At 33.0% G+C, this 17,976-nt stretch overlaps 1 protein-coding gene and 1 long non-coding RNA gene across 2 annotated transcripts in view; one reads left to right on the top strand and one right to left on the bottom strand.

Annotated features, from left to right (window-relative positions):
• Window positions 1-17,976, bottom strand: part of LOC308650944 — a 902,096-nt gene that overhangs the window by 591,912 nt on the left and 292,208 nt on the right. The gene's annotated exons all lie outside the window — the stretch shown is intronic.
• Window positions 1-17,976, top strand: part of XPR1 (xenotropic and polytropic retrovirus receptor 1) — a 182,757-nt gene that overhangs the window by 102,911 nt on the left and 61,870 nt on the right. Inside the window, exons 3-6 of the mRNA XM_081297506.1 lie at window positions 640-741; window positions 12,537-12,760; window positions 15,519-15,668; window positions 16,106-16,189. Of these exons, the coding sequence (XP_081153632.1) occupies window positions 640-741; window positions 12,537-12,760; window positions 15,519-15,668; window positions 16,106-16,189 (560 nt within the window). The remainder of the gene's footprint in view (window positions 1-639; window positions 742-12,536; window positions 12,761-15,518; window positions 15,669-16,105; window positions 16,190-17,976) is intronic.

The following is a 17,976-nucleotide window of genomic DNA, read 5'->3' as shown; positions in this document are numbered from 1 at the left end:
ACAGACGTGTACTTTCTAGTTTGCCAGACTCCATACCACTCCTTATCCTGAAGGTGTCAGTTACCATTTATCACTACACTTGCCACATCTACTTGCTCAACTCCTTTATGTTACTTATCAAGCCCCTGATACTTTGGAGCATCTAATTTACACTGAGTAGTCTACACTTTTTTTCTGTGTTTCATGAAGCTGAGGTACAAAGACTAGGTAGCAATTTAACATAGAACAAAATCAATTTTTTCCAGAAACATACCATGCATTTATATCTTCATGCTTTGCTATTATATTTTTTCTTCCCTGAAATAATTAATTTACTTTCTTGCTGAATGAATCCTACTCAGCTCAGATTATCTCTTTCTATAGACGTTTCTTCCTCTTCTGACATCTTAGAATACTTTTCTTCAACATTAAAAATTTTATTGTAGTAGAGATTTAGTCTCATCCAACTTAAGGGTTGTATTCCTCTGAAAAGACCTTTGATTATTCTCTTCTTAATATAATTTACAATTCATTTTCTCTGATAATACATATATAGTTGCCATTTTAAAGACTAAGAAAGTTAGAATGTAAATTTTTATTTTTCTAGTTTTCCAAGTTGGCCTTCTGACATTATATTCAATAGTTTTTCTTGCCTTTCAGTTACAGATGAGGACACAGTAAAGAGGTATTTTGCCAAGTTTGAAGAAAAATTTTTCCAAACCTGTGAAAAAGAACTTGCCAAAATCAACACATTTTATTCAGGTGAGTAGTTACAAAAGATAATTTCTGTTGCTAGGGAGGGGAGAGATTCTATAAGCACTTTTTAAACTTCCATATCTATATTGTTTGGTTGAGACTTGCTTTCTTTGTTATATTGCAATAAAGGAATATTTTGTTTAGCTGGAACAGGACACATCTGGTTCCTCAGTGTTAAAGTTTTATTTGTCCATTGCCTCAATTCTCTTGTAGTTGTATAGATTTCAGGACCTTTGAAAATCATCTTATCGTTTTACACAGTGCTGAATGATTTTATCATATTACACAGAGCTGAGTTAGCAGAGTTCTAGATTATCACTTATGTCAACTTTTTGCCTTTTCCATTGCCTAGAACACTCATCCCTATCTCTCTAGAGCACTGGTCTCCAGAGTGCTGTCTACAAGATGCCATTGGAATGTTGGAAGAAAATATTAGAACTTCTACGTACTTATGTCTTACCCTTTAAATTTTCACTTGTATATATATTGCAAGGTACATAATATGGATTAGTAAAACAATATCTTTATGATGAAAAATTTTTAAAACTCTAGAGAGTATTGCCTTAAACATCATAATTCCTGTGAAACCTAGGTGATGATCAGATGGTTTCATTAGTACAGAATCAGAAAAAAAAAGTGAGTTAGATTCATAGGGCCATTTCATCCAGACTCTGGGGAAAAAACTTACATGTAATCCCTATATTGCTGAGTTTATACCCTAATAACTAGAATACCTATTGGGTATAATATCTCCATGCTTTAAGCAGTAACGAATTCTTAGTCTGTTTTCTATTGCTAAGAATGTGATACCATGACTAATTTTTCAAGAAAAGAGTTTATTTTAGCTAATGATTCTAGAGATTCAAGGTTAAGGAGCCACGACTGTTGATGGCTTTGCTGGCATTGTTTCACAGCAATGCAGAATAATCCATGGCAAGAAATGGGGAACATGCACATGTATGTATCTTCTAGTCTTTCTCCTTCTTTTAAAGCCACTACTATTCAATCACAAGGGCTCTACTGAAGACTTCGTCTATTCCTAACCACTTAATGAAGGACCCACCTCTAAATACCATAGTTGGATTAAGTTCTCCCCCCACACAGTAGGGATTAATCTTCAACATGAGTTTTGGAGGGGACATTAATCTTCAGCCTGCTTTGCTATATTCAAATCATAGCAATGGATAAATAAATTTTGCTCTATATTTTATGATATCAAGCTATAAAGTTGCTTTTTTGGTATTTAATATGCAAATTATATCAATACTATTTAAATATTATTAAATTAGAAGAGATTTAAATTTTATATCAGCCATGATTATTGAGAATATACCCTCATCTCTTGGCAAAAACTTTGGAAATACCATAATCTTAACACATATAATCATAAACCAAATACTAGTATGGATTAGTCAAAGGATGAATAATTTTATGCCTTTACTAGTTTCTTTTTCAGAGGATGATTTTTTTTTCCTAGCTTGTCTACAACTTCTGGAAGCATCTTACTCAGGTGTCCTTTCTTGGCAGCCCTTTCAAAGCAGGCTGATTATTCTTTTATGACATAGTGGGAGAGGGGACATGGAGAGAGGTTATGAAATGGCAGTAACAAGAACCTGCCAAAACACAAGAAGCTAAGTCCAGCATTCTTTTAGCTACCATTGTTGTTCTAAATCAGTATTTCTGCATATTCGTACAAAAATGGATCTTCTAAGCATTCATTATTTTATAGAGCTTTCTACTCTGAGCTGTTCCTACAATTACATTTGTTGATTTTTTTGGTTGCTGGTTGAAAACTTCAGACTCTTGACTTCCAATCCATATTTAGTTCCACTCTACTTTAGCTATATACTCCCATGGCCACACCCATTGCCCAGAATTGCTCTGCTTTAAAATATTAAATCCTCCTGTTCTTTTAGCATCTGTTTTTCAGTCTCACAGAACTCAACTTCTTTAACTCCTTCAATTTTTTCTAGTCAATTATGCCCCTCCCAGAATTAATTCCTTCTCATCAATCATTTTAGCCATTTTGTCCCTTGTGTTTTTAATCCTTTTACCCTCATTGCTTTATATTGCATATGCCTAGCAAAACTAGACCATTATAATCTTTGCCTTTTTCATGCCTACTTCTAGAACTGCTTAGGAAAACAGGAGAACAAATTGGAACCACTATAAATTCATTATTGCACCCTTAACTATGTCCTCAAAACTGCCTGTGAATCCTCCTTAGTATTCTTTTCAATGTGTTTTTATAAACCTTAACCCTTTCTCCTGAAATGTCACCATTGTTATTATTATCATCATTATTTTTGGTGGTGCTAAGGGTGATTCCAGGGCCTTGAACATGGCAGGCAAGCACTCTACCACTGAGCTATACCTCAGGTTCTCTCCTTAGTTATTGTTGTTGTTTTTAAATTTTTTAAAAAAAAATTGTTCTAATTAGTTGTACATGACTATAGAATGCATTTTGACACATTGTACATAAATGGTCTCCTTAATTCTTTAACCCCACTATCTTCTTCATCATGTTCATTATACCCCCCACATTGCAAATATAAGTGAAGGACATCAACTTCTATTGATGGATAATATCATGAATATGTATTCCACCTTTTCCCCAAATACCTGTAAACATTCTCATCCTTATGTAATTTTCTCTAATCTTTGTAGAATAGCTGTCCCTCTTTATTTTATAGCTGATCTTTTTATCTACTGACTGAATTACAACTCTAAGACTTTGCTCTAGTAATGATTTCCTCTGAGAATGATTCAGTATAAATCTATTTAAACTCCTCTTTTTACTGATTTGGTCTTCTTAGCAAGTCACTCCCTTTAAACAAAAGTAAACAAGCAAATTTTTTCACTCTGTATCCTCATAATTATTTTTCATTTACGGCTAGGCTTCTTCCTAGAAGAAGGGAACAACTAGTGCAAAGAGAGCCATGAAAAGCTGTGGTGTGTATGCATGTCTTTTTTGCTACATTCCAAATACCTAGGGAAGCAAAATAGAAGACAAAATAGAAATATTATTTGCAAATAGATAGGTTTTCTACAAGGAAAAATATGCAGAAGGAATTGCAATGTTCCAAGGACAAATAATTTCCACAATTAGGAGGTAAAAGGATAAGGAGGAACCAGCCTTAGAGAATGAGGGCAGGAATGATAGGCAGAAGAAGAAATGACTAAAACAATAGGTATTTGCATTGGAAAGAGTGTTTAAATTAAGAAAAAGCTGTTGGAGGCTTGGTGACACAAGGGCCTGTAATCCCAGAGCCTGGGGAGGCCAAGGCAGGAAGATCACAAGTTCAAAGCCAGCCTCCATAATTTAGCTGGGCCCCAAACAACTCAGTGAGACCCTGTCTCCAAATACAAAAAGGGAAGGGGATGTGGCTCACTGGTTGAGCACTCCTGGATTAGCATTTTTCTTTTACTGTGCTGTTTTTTGGGAAGGATCTTTGATCCTACTTCTAAATGGATGATTTATATCGCAAATTATAGATAATGCCTCTTGGTTTACAAAGAATGTTTATTTTTAGCACTATATAATTTTTACATTTTGAGGTACAATAAAATACATCCATATTATGATTCAGTACGTATATTCAAATGTGTTTTATGTATGTTTATGTGCATTTATATTTGTGAGTATGCAATATATTTAAATAATTTAAATATTTTTCATGAAAAGATACTTACCCTTACTACTTGCAATATATTGTTTTTCATACTTTTCTGTTTTATTTTTTTAAATGTGGTTATGATTCACTAATTTGGTTTTATGACCCTATAACGGGTTGTAACACTCAATATGAAAAATGGTGTCTTAGACTAGGCCACTTCTTAAAAATAATTTTAGGCTAGCTATTAAAAATTTGGATGCTGTGATATATTACATTTTTTGTGTGTATTGGCAGGGCTATTGGGGCATATCTCTTGATGTCATCAGAGTAGGTATAAATTGATAGTCTACAGACTGACTTTTTGCCAGGTCAGGAAGTAATGGGTAATATGAAGACATGATTGACAGAAATAGAGTTTGGCACTTGATGTAAACAGTATCATTTTGCTTCTTATTTAGCTGCCGTCTCTAAGGGAGATTGTCTTGTAGACTGTAATCTTCAGACTCTAGGGCACATGAAAAACTATAAATAATATAGGGATAATAAATAATATAGGGATAATATTAACTTACCTCCATCCACTTACATCTACCAAATTATTTATATCTAAAAATGATCAGTTTTTAAGTGACATGTTCCTCTAAATATCCTCTAAATTACATTTTATTGTTTCTATTTCTAATCACACTCAAAAAGCCAAACAAAACTGAATGAAAGTACCTGTCATTATCTACAATTTGAATTTTTGAATCTTATGTTGTTTTTTTTTCTTTAGAAGAAGTTTACTATTTAAACTCCCTAGGCCTCCATGTGCTTGCTTATAAAATGAGCAAAATGATCCTAGCCCTCTGGGATTCCGCTTGTTACAAATCAAAGGCTATATTCAGTCAATATTCAGGAAACCTGATATAAGTTATTGTTTTTTTATTATGTTGTTGGTTAATAAGGATTGGGCACTTATTTATCTTAATAGATAAAGTATTTTAGTATTTGAATACCACCAGAGGAGCAGGGAATTTTAAAAGGAGGGGAGCCTTTGTGGTAGAAACATTACTAATCTGTGACTAAGAAGTCTTCTTGGTATATTTGGTTTTGAGTTGTACAGTATCAAGTGGTAAGAATTTCAGATGAAAGCAGTATAAACATTGCTTGTAATATAACAAGATTAACTATCTTGAATCATCTGTGATAGGTGAACATTCTTATAGGTTTCAACACTGAAGTCCATAAATTGAATCAGCAAGATAATAACATTGCAAGACTGGTAGACAAGTAATAAAAGTATTCTTAGACACTAACTTTATTTTATAAAGAATTATTTTTTACTTGCTTAAAAATATAATAGCTTTGCTCTTCAGAAAATAGCTTGTAATTCTGAAATAACTGTTTTCTAAAAGCAAAGAACAGGTAAGGTTGGTTAACTTTTTTTAGTGCATTGTGGTTAAACATAATAGTTGGGTTCATTTTGATATATTCATAAACACATGTAACATGGTTTGCTCCATTTCACCCCACAGTACATTCTTTTTCCTTTCCCTCATCCCTTCTCCTAATCATCTTCCTCTACTCTATCGGTCTTCCTTCTGTTTATTTATTTGTTTAATTGGTACATTAGAGTTATATAAAATTGGGATGAATTGTGATATATTCTTACATGCACATAGAACTATTTGGCCAACTTCATTCCCTACTTCTTACTCTTTCTTTTCCTTCCTCCCTTTCCCCCTTGGTCTCTGCCTTTGCTGATCTCCCTTCTGTTTTCATGAGAGCCCCCTTTTTATTCTTTCTCTCTAGGTTCCGTATATGAGAGAAAATACCCAACCTTTGACTTTCTGAGTCTAGCTTATTTCATAAAGCATGATATTCTCAAATTATATCCATTTACCAGCAAATGACATGATTTCATTCTTTTTAAATTTTTTTGTTTTAATTAGTTATACATAACAGTAGAATGCATTTTATACACTTTGATATACATAGATGGGATATAATTTCTAATTTTTCTGAGTGTACATGTTGCAGAATCATATGGGTCATGCAGTCACATATATATACATACAGTAATAATAAGATAATGTTTTATTCTACTATCTTTCCTATCCCCACATCCCCTTTCTTCCCCTCCCATCACTTCCCTCTATCTAATCTAAGGTAATGCTATTCTTCCCTAGTGCCCCCAACCTTATTGTGAATTAGCATTCACATATTAGAGAAACCATTCCGCCTTTGGTTTTGTGGGATTGGCTTTCAAAGAAGAATTAACACCAAGACTCCTTAAAGTATTCCGTGAAATAGAAAAGGAGGGAACCCTTCCAAACTCAGTCTATGAGGCTAATATCACCCTGATACCAAAACCAGACAAAGACCATCAAGGAAAGAAAACTTTGGACCCAAATCCCTGATGAACATAGATGCAAAAATTCTCAATAAAATTCTGGTAAATCGCATACAAAAACACATTAAAAAGATAAGTGTACCATGATCAAGTGGGATTCATCCCAGGGATGCAGGCTTGGTTCAATATATGGAAATCAATAAATGGACTTAAAAACAAGAATCATATGATCATCTCAATAGATGCAGAAAAAGCATTTGACAAAATACACCACATCTTCATGTTCAAAACACTAGAAAAACTAGGGATAGTAGAAACATACCTCAACATTGTAAAAGCTATATATTGCTAAACCCAAAGCCAGCATCATTCTAAATAGAGAAAAATTGAAAGCATTCCCACTAAAAACTGGAACAAGACAAGTATGTCTTCTGTCACCACTTCTATTCAACATCATCCTTGAAACTCTAGCCAGAGCAATTAGACAGAAGAAAGAAATTAAAGGGATACAAATAGGTAAAGAAGAACTCAAACTATCACTATTTGCTGATGACATGATTCTATATCTGGAAGATCCAAAAAATTCCACCAGAAAACTTCTAGAACTAATAAATGAATTCAGCAACATAGCAGGATAAAAATCAATAATCATAAATCAAACGCATTCATATACATCAGCAAAGAATCCCCTGGAAGAGAAATTAGGAAAACTACTCCATTCACAATAGCCTTTAAAAAAAACAAACAACAACAAAAAACACCTGGGAATCAATCTAACAAAAGAGGTGAAACCTCTACAATGAAAACTATAGAACACTAAAAAAAGAAATTGAAGAAAACCTCAGAAGATGGAAAGATCTCCCATGTTCCTGGATTGCCAGAATTAATATTGTCAAAATGGCCATACTACCAAAAGCGTTATACAGATTTAATGCAATTCCTATTAAAATCCCAGTGACACTCTTCATAGAATTAGAAAAAGCAATCATGAAATTTATTTGGAAAAAATAAGAGACCCAGAATACCTAAAGCAATCTTTAGCAAAAAAAAGTGAAGCAGGAGACAGCATAACTATACTACAGAGGTATAGTAATAAAAACAGCATGGTATTGGCACCAAAATAGACTTGTGGTACAGTGGTACAAAATAGAGGACACAGAGACAAACCCACATAAATGTGGTTCTGTCATACTAGAAAAAAAGGTGCCACACTAGACAAAGGTGCCAAAAACATTCACTGGAGGAAAGATAGTCTGTTCAATAAATTGTGCTGGCAAAATTGGAAATCCGTATGTCACAAAATGAAATTAAACTTCTATCTCTCATCCTACACAAAAGTCAACTCAAAGTGGATCAAAGACTTAGGCACTAGAACAGAGACCCTGCACCTAATAGAAGAAAAAATAGGCCCAAATCTTCACCATGTTGGCCTAGGATCTGACTTCCTTAACAAGACTCTTAAAGCTCAAGAAGTAAAATCAAGAATTAGTAAATGAGATGGATTCAAGTTAAAAGGCCTTTTCTTTTCTTTTTCTTTTTTTTTCAGCAAAGGAAACAATAAAGTGAGGAGAAATCCTACAGATTGGGAGAAAATATTTACCACAGCCACCTCCATTAAAGCATTAATCTCTTATTTAAAAAAAAAATTTTTTTTTTTAAGGGCTGGGGATCTAGCAAAAAAAAAAAAAAATTTTTTTTTTTTTTTTTTAGTTGTAGATGTACACAATAGCTTTTTGTGTGGTGCTGAGGATCAAACCCAGTACCTCACACATGACAGACAAACATTCTACCACTGAGCCACAACCCAGCCCCTAATATCATTCTTTATGACTAAGTAGAACTTCATTGTGTATATATAACACATTTTCCTTATCTAATTGTCTGCTGATGGGTGCCTATAACTTGACTATTGAGGATTGTGCTGCTATAAACATTGTTGTGCATGTATCACTATAGTATGCTGATTTTAATTCTTTTGGATAAATACTGAGGAGTGGTATAGCTAGGTCATATGGTGGTCCCATTACTGTTCTTTTGAGAAATCTCCATATTGCTTTCCAAACTAATTATACTAATTTGCAATTCCACCAGCAATGTATAAACTACCATACTTTTTCCCACATTTTTGCCAACAATTTTCATTATTTAGATTCTTGATGATTGCCATTGATGAAATCTCAAGGTTTTTAAATTTGCATCTCCCCAGTTGCTAAGGATGTTGAACGTTTTGTATTTCTTCTTTTGAGAATTGTCTTTTTAGATCTTTTGCCCATTTACTGAGTTGGTTATTAGTTTTTTTGGGGGGGGGATTAAGCTTTTTGAGTTTTTTTTATATATTCTTGTTACTAATCACCTGTAGGAAGAGTAGGTGGCAAAGAATTTGTTCTGTTCTATATATTCTTTCTTCATGCTCTTGATTCCTTTTTTATTATTATTTGATTCTCACAGTATTTTTTAAATTTTTATTTTAATGCCATCCCACTTATTGATTGTCGATTTATTTTTTGAACTTTAGGAGTTATTAAGGAGGTCAGTACCTGTGCCAGTATATTGGAGTTATGTTTTCTTCTAGAAGTTACACTGTTTCTGATCCAATTCCTAGGTCTTTACTCCACTTTGAGTCAATTTTTGTACAGTATGAGAGGTAGGGATCTAGTTTCATTCTTCTACATACAGTCTTCCCAGCACAGGGCTATTTTTTCTCCAGTGTATGCTTTTGGCATCTCTGTCGAGGATTAGATAACTGTGGATTTTTCTGTCTTCTAGTCTCTTCCATTCATCTTTGCATCTGTTTTTATGCCATTGCATGCTATATTTATTAGCTCTGTAGTATAATTGGAGATCAGTCTCACTCTTGCTACTCAGGATTACTTTGGCTATTCTAGATCTTTTGTTCTTCTCTATAAGTTTTAGGAGGATTTTCCCCTCTGACATTGTGAATAATGTCATTGGCATTTTGATAGGGATTGCATTGAATCTATAGATTGCTTTTGATAATATGGCCTTTGTGACAGTATTAATTCTACCTATCCATGAACATGGTAGGTCTTTCCATCTTCTAAGGTCATCTTGAATTTATTTCTTTGCTGTTTTATAATACTTTTCATAGAGATCTTTCACTTTCTTAGATTTATTCCTAATTTTTTTTTGAGGCTACTATGAATGGAGTAGTTTTGATTTAGTTTTTGACAGATTCATGGTTGGAGTATAAGAAAGCTATTGATTTTTGTATGTCAATTTGGTGTCTTCCTACTTTGCTGAATTTGTCAAATCTAGAAGTCTTCTGATGGACTTTTTTGGGTCCTTGAGGTATAAAATCATGTCACCAGCAAACAGAGAATTTGACTTCTTTTCCTGTTCACATCCATTTAATTTGCTTCTGTGTTGTCTGATTGGTCTGGTTTGTGTTTCAAAACCGTATTGATTAGGAGAGTTGAGAGTTAACATCCTTGTCTTATTCATGATTATAGAGGAAACGTTTTCAGTTTTTCTCTGTTCAGTATGACTTTGGCTTTGGGTTGTCACATACAGACATTAACATGAGAAATAAATTCTTCTGTGACTAGTTTATTCCATGGGTATGAATTCATGGCTTTGTTGCCTTTGCTATGTAAATAGTTTCTTTAAAAGCAAGACTACGTGGAATACCATGATAGTGAATAAGGCTTGCTTATTATTATTAGCACATGTGAGGCCTGGTCAATCCCCAGTACTGCCCCCCAAAAAAGGAAAGATACTGAAAGAAAGAGAGCAATGAATAATAAAGAAGCAATGCCAGACAAGACAACAGTACTAAAGATTAGGGTAAGACAAGATCATATAACAGTAAAAAAAAAAAAAAAAAAAAAGGAACGGAAGAACTTGAGAAAGGAGTCATAAATAATGCTTTTTATTACATAATTATTAACATCATTATTTACTGAGTGCCAAGTTCCTTGTCATTTTTCATTTTTGCAACCATTTTATGAGGGAGTTAGCATTCTCTCTTTCACCTATGAAAGGAGTAGAAAAATTGAAAAAAAAAAAACAAAAAAAACCCTCTAGACTAAAATTGACTAGTTAATGAGTCAAAGATTTGAAACCAAATTTACCTATTTCCGGTATGTCCTTAGAAGTAAAGTTACAGAGTTTTATTCTTAATTGCTGTAATTGTTTGTTTTTCTGGTTTTTTTCCCCCCAGAGTATTATTTTTAAATACAGCTGACCTTCCACGCCAGTAGGTTTGCATCTATGAATTTAACCAATTATAAGTCCAAAATATTTAGGAGGGCTGGGAGTGTAGCTTAGTGGTAGAATGCTTGCCTAGCATAAGTGCAGCTCTGGGTTCAATCTCCAGCACTGCAAAAAGAAATATATATTTTTTAAATTAAATATTTTAGATATGTAGCTATAAATAGGTAGATATTTGGAGAAAATGGCATCTGTACTGAATATGTACAGACATTTTTCTTATTTCCTAAATAAAATACAGTATAATGAATAATTTACATTGTATTAGCTTTTACAAGTAATCTAGAGACACTTTATATTATGGGAGAGGACTGAGGATATAGCTCAGTGGTAAAGAGCTTGCCTCGCATGTATGAGGCCCTTGGTTCAATGCTCAGCACTGCAAACAAAGAAAGTATTTGGGAAATAAATTGTATGTTATATGCAAATACTATACCATTTTAAATGATACTTGAGCATCTACAGATTTGGGGTACCACAGTCATTTCCCCACAATCATTTCCGCTATGTCCTTGGAAGTAAATACTGAGGGATACTGAGGGACAACTGTATAAGCACATACATCCAGATATACCTAATTTTTTTAAACACATAATTTTTTAGTTTTGGTCTTTTCCTAGAATACCTGTTTTAGAGAAGTAATAATACATGGTAGGAAATACAAGATTAAAAACCTAAAGCCCCAAATTCTAATCCTGTTTCTCCATTAAACTGTACAACCAGAAACATTTCATATTAATTTTTTTTAAATTAAGATATTCTTTTAAAATGTATAAATCAGTGGTTTTATTTTTATTCACAAGGATATACAACCATCCCCATGATCTAATTCCAAAATATTTTCATCATCCCCAAAAGATGCTACATACCTGGTAGCAGTCATTTCCCAATATCCTTGTCCCCAAGCCACTGGCAATCACTAATCTATATTCTATGTCTATGAATTTCTGTGTTCTGGACATTTCATATAAATGGAATAATACAATATGTGATATTTTGTGTCTGGCTTCTTTCACAGCATATCTTCAAGGTTTATCCAACATAACATGAATTAATACCATTTTGGCTGATATTCCTGTGAGAGAGTGTGTGTGTCTGTTTGTGTATGCGTGCACACACTTCATTTTGTTTATCCTTTCATCATTTAATGGACATTTGGATTGTTTCCACTTTGGGCTATTGTGAATGCAAGTTTGTGTATTTGTTTGTTTCAGTGTATGTTTTCAGTTTTCTTAGGTAATATACCTAGAAGTGGAATTGCTAAATCATATCGTAATTCTGTTTTACTTTTTAAGATCAGTCAAACTGTTTTTCAAATTTCAGAATGTAGGTACCATTCCGCATTCTGACTCTTAGTAACTCTTTACATTTTATTCTTCGCCTGTATAAAAAAAGGGTACTAGCATTTTTGTTTGAAGTGAATTATGGGGTAGAATGAAAAATATATTACATTAAAATATTTTTTCTATCCAGTTCTAAATATTACATGTAACATTTTTCCCCTAGAAATTCTAGGAAAGCAAATTATAATAGTTAATAAAACTTCATAAGCCAGTGAGAACTCTTACTATCAAATATTTACCTTAACTGATTTGACAATTCTCTTTTATTTCTAATAGAGAAACTCGCAGAGGCTCAGCGTAGATTTGCTACACTTCAGAATGAGCTTCAGTCATCACTGGATGCCCAGAAAGAAAGTACTGGTGTTACTACACTGCGACAACGCAGAAAGCCAGTCTTCCACCTGTCCCATGAAGAGCGTGTCCAACATAGGAATATTAAAGACCTTAAACTGGCCTTCAGCGAGTTCTACCTCAGTCTTATCCTGCTGCAGAACTATCAGGTACTTAGATTCTCATCTTGGAGAATTGTATTTTTAAGTAAATGAGAAATTTTAATAGAACTATCTTGAACTATACGAATGAGTCAATCCAAAAAGGAAAGTCATTAGCATACATTTATTCTTGATGTTCTTATTGGGATTTTAGATGTTCTTATTGACTAAAAACCATGGAGCAAAAAAATGGTAGGAAAGACTTGTATTTTTGAACATTAATTTTCTAAAAAGCATTCTACATGAGGGGTTATCCCTTGACTCAGGGACTAACAGTTTACACTCTATTCTTTAAAGCAGTTCTGGTAGTATCTATCTAACCATTTTGGGCTATGTAAGAGCATTTATGTTCCTGCTAACCAATAGCAAAATTTCCACAAAAAAAAATTTGGAAAGTTAACATTCCTGCAATTAGCACTAATAAAACAAAAGATCTTGACTTTTTCAGATTGCCACTAACAGAATCCTTTCAATTTTATTGCTCACAGACTTTAGTATAACCAAATTAAAAGAAAAAATCTAAAGAGAGGAATTAAGTCATAGCAGATGTGTTGAGACTGAACATCTCGGCTGTTATATCACTTAATATTTTAAAAACCTGTCTGAAAGAAATTGAACTTCCAAGTATGCTAAATTATGGAAATACAGAGCATTTATTCATTTATAATTTTTATAAGTTTGTTCACATAGTTAAATTATAAAAGATTATTGAACAAAAAAAAAATCTGTTTTCAAGGCTAGAGTTGTGTGCTCACCTAGCACGTGCAAGGCCCTGGGTTCAGTTCTCAGCACCACATAAAAATAAAATAAAGACATTGTGTCTATCTACAACTAAAAAATTAAATATTTTTTTAAAAAAATCTGTTTTCAATTATAAACTTCTAAATAAGCATATGCATCTAATTAGAGAGATCTGGTGTACTATTTGTTTTTCATTTTAGTTTTGTGATTATTGTATTGAGTGGTTAAGACCATCATAGGATGGTATAACAAGTAAAAAGTAAAGTAAAAGTAAAAGTAAAAGTAAAGTAAAAGTAAAGTAAAGTAAAGTAAAAAAACAAAAGTATTGCCTGAGATAAGAATTAGAATTTTAAAATAAAAAATAATTAAAGTCCCATATTTATAGTAATCTGTTGTTAATGCATATACTTATTTCTAACTTGCCCCTTCATAATTCTACCTTCTTTGATGATTTAATATTTTATCATTTAAAGAAGAACTCAATTGGAAAATAACAGTAGAAAAGAAATAAAATATGTATAATGATAAACTCCTTTGTTTTGAAACTTTATCCATAGCTTTATAACTTAATTTTAATTTTTAAATTTATAGTTCATAACTTAACCTTTAAAAGAAACAAAGTGCTTTCCCATATGTTATAAAAACAATATTTCATAGTTCCTTAACATGCTTTTGTGTTACAGGAAAATACCCTGTTAAATTTTGTTTTATCAATTTTTTCCAGCAACTTTTGTTTGGGAAATTATAAAGAAGCTTCTTGGGAAAACAAAAGTAATTGTTAATCATGAAAGTTCTGCTCTAGTCTCTATTCGTTGGGGGTTTCTATACTATAAGAGTACATTTATTTTGAGAATCAGGGAAAAGGGGAAATTAAAGGCGGTGTCCAAGTTATAATATGTGTACCCCAAGGAGAGTTTAATATCAAACAGTAAAATATGGTAAGAAAAAAAAATTTGTTTTCCAGTGCTAGGGATTGAACTCAGGGCCTCACAAGTACTAGGCAAGAACTTTACCACTGAGCTACACTCCCAGCCTGAGAGGGAAAAAAATCTTAAAAATACAAAAGCAGAGCTTATTTTGGAGTGTGTGCTCATTCTTTTTTATTAATGAAGTGTGTAATCATCAGATTTGAGAGATGTTTAGTTTATAGATCTAGCCTTAGAAATCCATGATTTCTAGCTTTTCAAACAATGGGCAAACAACAACAGAATTTGAAAATGTGGAAAAGTTTAGTGTTTATACTATTTTTATAGGGTACGAACCCACTTTTCCTCAATTTCTACACTATCAACTGAGTTCACTTCTTCCTTCCTACTGACTTTTTCATTCCTATCCCCAATCTGAGATTAATGAAAGGAAAAGGAAAGTTGAGCAGACTAAATGACCATCCATTTTCCTTGCACGTGCTTACATGGGTTACCTGATAGAAGAAAAAATGCATTTCTATACCAGTCCTTCAAAAAGCAAAGTACTAAATAAATGTGTTCTGAGCACAATAAATAAAAAGCATTTTCTGAAAATATTTTTGACCAAAGAAGTAAAGTAACATAATTAAGCTAATTTGACAATAGTTGTATATAAAAAATATGAAAGTAAAAATGTTGGGCTGGGGTTGTGGCTCAGTGGAGCACTCACCTAGCATGTGTGAGGCTCTGGGTTCAATCTTCAGCACCACATAAAAATAAATAACTAAAAATAAAGTCATTGTGTCCATCTACAACTAAAGAAAACTATTTTTAAAAATGTTTTCAGTTTAGGTCTTTAATTAATTTACTTGGAAGGGAAATTGTTGGTAGTTCAGTATCTCTTTGTGTTACTAATAACATACTACTTTGAAACGAGTGAGTGAAATAAGACAGAAGAATCTTATCCTTTTAGTAGTGAGTACTTTTATGAAAACATTGCTATCTCCCTGGGTACTCAGTCTTTATCCAGTCACCTCTGTCAGTGCTTAGTGATTTTTATTTTTCATCTTTTTTGATGGTGAAGAATTACAGTTGTATGTCTGATTTTTTTTTTTTGGTAGAATTTGAATTTTACAGGGTTTAGAAAAATCCTTAAAAAGCATGACAAGATCCTGGAAACTTCTCGTGGAGCAGATTGGCGAGTGGCTCATGTAGAAGTGGCTCCATTTTATACATGCAAAAAAATCAACCAGCTCATCTCTGAAACTGAGGTATAATAATCCTACCTTTTTAAACATGTTTTCAATAATATTCATGTCTTACTTGAAAGAAAGAGGTCTGCATTTCTATTCTTTTGTAAATAGTTGTTAGCTTTGGATATGTATAGTCTTACTTGTGATTTGTCTTATTTTGCTGTATGTCAGTGTACATTAATCAAGAGGTTATCAAAATATAGTTTATAAGAATGGTACAGAATTATCTATGCATTACTAAAGTATAGAATAACTTGTGGGGGCTGAGGATGTAGCTCAAGCGGTAGCGCGCTCACCTGGCATGCGTGCAACCCGGATTCGATCCTCAGCACCACATACAAACAAAGATGTTGTGTCCGCCAACAACTAAAAAATAAATATTAAAATTCTCTCTCTCTCTCTCTCAAAAAAAAATAGAATAACTTGTGTTGAAATTTAATAATTTGTTTCTTTAGGCTGTAGTGACCAATGAACTTGAAGATGGTGACAGACAAAAGGCTATGAAGCGTTTACGTGTCCCCCCTTTGGGAGCTGCTCAGGTTAGTATTTGCTTCTGCTTGTTTAATAATCAGCACAATCTGGTTGTTAACTGGCATTATTACCTTACATTTTTTTGAGCCAAAACTTATAAATAGTTGTTACTATTGTTGTTCAAGTTTTTAAACAACTAGATGTCAGCTTTTGCTTCATGACAAATTTAAATTCCTTCCGGCTTTTCTGTTATTCTGTACTCCTTCTCTTGTTTACTCTTATTAACGTGAACTTCTTGGTCTCACTAAACCATTAAGATGAGATTTTTTGATGGTATGGAAGGTTTAGATAATGAAACATGACTGTATCAGAAACAAGTCTCAATAAATTTAAAAGAATTTAACTGATACAAGGTATCTTCTGTGACCAGAGTGGAATTGAACTAATAACAGAAAGAACTTCCAAAACCTAATAAAAGATATCTATGAAAAAACCTAACTATCAAACTTAGTGGTATAACACCAAGAACTTACTCCCTAAGACTAGAAATAAAAATACATATTTACTCTTACTACTTTTAATCCAACATTGTACTGACTTAGCCAGTGTGATATGGCAAGAAAAAGAAATAAAAGGCATTCAGATTTTTACATAGAAACACATATTTTACATTATGTGTTTCTATATAGATAGGAAGAAGTGAAACTGGTGAATTGGGTTTTTGTTGTTTGTTTGTTTTGCCAGTAAAAAAATCCAGTGTAAATTTTCCCCATGTAAAAAATCCAGTGAATCTATAAAATAGCTATTAGAATCAATAAGAGAGTTCAGCAGGATTACAGAATACAGTATCAATTTACAAAAAAAAAAAATCAGTTGTACATCTGTGAATTAGGAAGAATAATTACAAATCACTGGGTGTGGTAGAGCACACCTGTAATCCCAGTGGCTTGGGAGGCTGAGGCAAGAGGATCACTAATTCAAAGCCAGCCTCAGCAATGGCGAGGCACTAAGCAGCTCAGTGAGACCCTGTCTATAAATAAAATACAAAATAGGGCTGGGGATATGGCTCAGTGGTCAATTGCCCTTGAGTTCAATCCCCAATACCAAAAAAAAAAAAAAATTACAAAACCAAAACTTTTTAAATAATTCTATTTATAATATCATCAAAATAGGAAATATTTTGGAGGATTTCTAACAAAAGATGTAAAAGATATTTATATTGAAAACTATAAAACATTGTCAACCTAAATGAGAAACATATCATGTTCATGTAGATTTAATGGGTATACCCAGTATTTTTAAGATGTTATTTCCTAAATTGATTTATGGATACCAACAATTCAGCTTAAAAAGTTTAGCAGGCGGCATTTTTTGTGTATGCATATAAAAATTGGCAAGCTAGTTTTAAAGTACATATGGATATTCAGGGGACCTAGAACAGCCAACACAACTTTGAAACAAATAAGTTAGAAGATCACACTACCTACCTTGTATCAGAGCTTATTATTATAACTGCAGTAATCAAGAGTGTGAGCCAAGCATAGTGGCACACACTTGTAATCCCAGTAGCTCAGGAGGCTGAGGCAGGAGTTTGGCCAGCCTCAGCAACTTAGCGAGACCCTAAGTAACTTAGTGAGATCCTGTTTCAAAATAAAAAATAAAAATGGGCTGGGGATATGGCTCAGTAGTGAAGTACCCCTGCCTGGGTTCAATCTCTGATACTAATATCACACTCTATTTTTTTTTTTTTTTGGTATCAAGGTAGGCAAATACTTCAATGGAACAAAATAGAGTCCAAAAATAGAGTAACATAGTCATATATGAGCAACTAATTTCCAATACAAAGAAGCAGGTC

This window comes from Spermophilus citellus (assembly GCF_964194105.1).
Source record: "Spermophilus citellus genome assembly, chromosome: 6".
Lineage (NCBI taxonomy): Eukaryota > Metazoa > Chordata > Mammalia > Rodentia > Sciuridae > Spermophilus > Spermophilus citellus.
The sequence above is the reverse complement of the archived record's forward strand: the minus strand, read 5'-3'. Positions and strand labels throughout refer to the sequence as shown.